At 32.9% G+C, this 1,430-nt stretch overlaps 1 protein-coding gene across 1 annotated transcript in view; it reads right to left on the minus strand.

Moving 5' to 3' along the window:
• Positions 1-456: 456 nt before the first annotated feature.
• The window catches only part of LOC106472503 (chromatin accessibility complex protein 1-like), an 8,629-nt gene continuing 7,655 nt past the window's right edge, over positions 457-1,430 (minus strand). The window contains exon 3 of the mRNA XM_013933158.2: positions 457-673. Within this exon, the coding sequence (XP_013788612.1) occupies positions 579-673 (95 nt within the window). The 3' untranslated portion in view covers positions 457-578. The remainder of the gene's footprint in view (positions 674-1,430) is intronic.

Here is a 1,430-nt window from a genome sequence, read left to right on the forward strand (position 1 = left end):
AACCACAACTGACAACCATTAGTCTCTCACATTTTAAAAACCACATCATCAGCCACAACTGACAACCATTAGTCTCTCACATTTTAAAAACGTATCATCAGCCACAACTGACAACCATTAGTCTCTCACATTTTAAAAACCACATCATCAGCCACAACTGACAACCATTAGTCTCTCACATTTTAAAAACCACATCATCAACTACAACTGTTTCCAACTGTAAAATAATTTTAAATAAATAATTTTTGATTTACTAGAAATATATTTTTTTTTATATCCTAACAATCAATTTCAACTTTATTTCATGCTAAGCAAACAGTTTTCATGTTTGAAATATTTTAAAATAAAATTTATTTTTCAGTGGTAATAAATTCAACAACAACTGTGAGAAAACAATGTTCTGATATAAAAATATTTAGGCTGCAATATGTTGTGTGGAATAATTAAGGTAATAAATACAAGAGGGGAAATTTTTATTAGTTATATATAGTGATACAATAGTATTACATCATTTTGTGTAAAAATAAAATGAAACTAAAAAAACACTAGAAAAATATTTATAATTTGTAAATTGGTATTTAAATATCAATTTCTTCTCTCTCTTCTTCTTCCTTTTCAACTTTTTTCAAAATCTCTAAATATTCAGCAATTTTAATCTTTCTTGGAATTATGTCTGTAATTAAAAAACAAATCAACTTTTGCTTAATAAAGTTTATTTCTTGAGACACTGAAATTTTTGTTGGTTTACAATATAATTTTTTTTTTCTCTTTCAGCATATTCTTTAACACTGCACAAGTTTTCCATTAATTCAGTACCTCCAAACTGCTCATCTTTATCAGACATATAATACCACAAGATGGGTTGGAGCTGACTCATCTTTATGAGATATCTAACACCACAAGATGAGTAGTAGCTGACTCATCTCTATCAGACATCTAACACCACAAGATGGGTAGCAGTTGACTCATCTTTATCAGACATCTAACACCACAAGATGGGTAGCAGCTGACTCGTCTTTATCAGACATCTAACACCACAAGATGGGTAGCAGCTGACTCATCTTTATCAGACATCTAACACCACAAGATGTGTAGCAGCTGACTCATCTTTATCAGACATCTAACACCACAAGATGGGTAGCAGCTGACTCATCTTTATCAGACATCTAACACCACACTATGGGTAGCAGCTGACTCATCTTTATCAGACATCTAACACCACAAGATGGGTAACAGCTGACTCATCTTTATCAGACATCTAACTCCACAAGATGGGTAGCAGCTGACTCATCTTTATCAGACATCTAACACCACAAGATGGGTAGCAGCTGACTCATCTTTATCAGACATCTAACACCACAAGATGGGTAGCAGCTGACTCATCTTTATCAGACATCTAACACCACAAGATGGGTAGCAGCTGACTCATC

The sequence above is a fragment of the Limulus polyphemus genome, unplaced genomic scaffold (genome assembly GCF_000517525.1).
Source record: "Limulus polyphemus unplaced genomic scaffold, Limulus_polyphemus-2.1.2 Scaffold5386, whole genome shotgun sequence".
Classification (NCBI taxonomy): domain Eukaryota; kingdom Metazoa; phylum Arthropoda; class Merostomata; order Xiphosura; family Limulidae; genus Limulus; species Limulus polyphemus.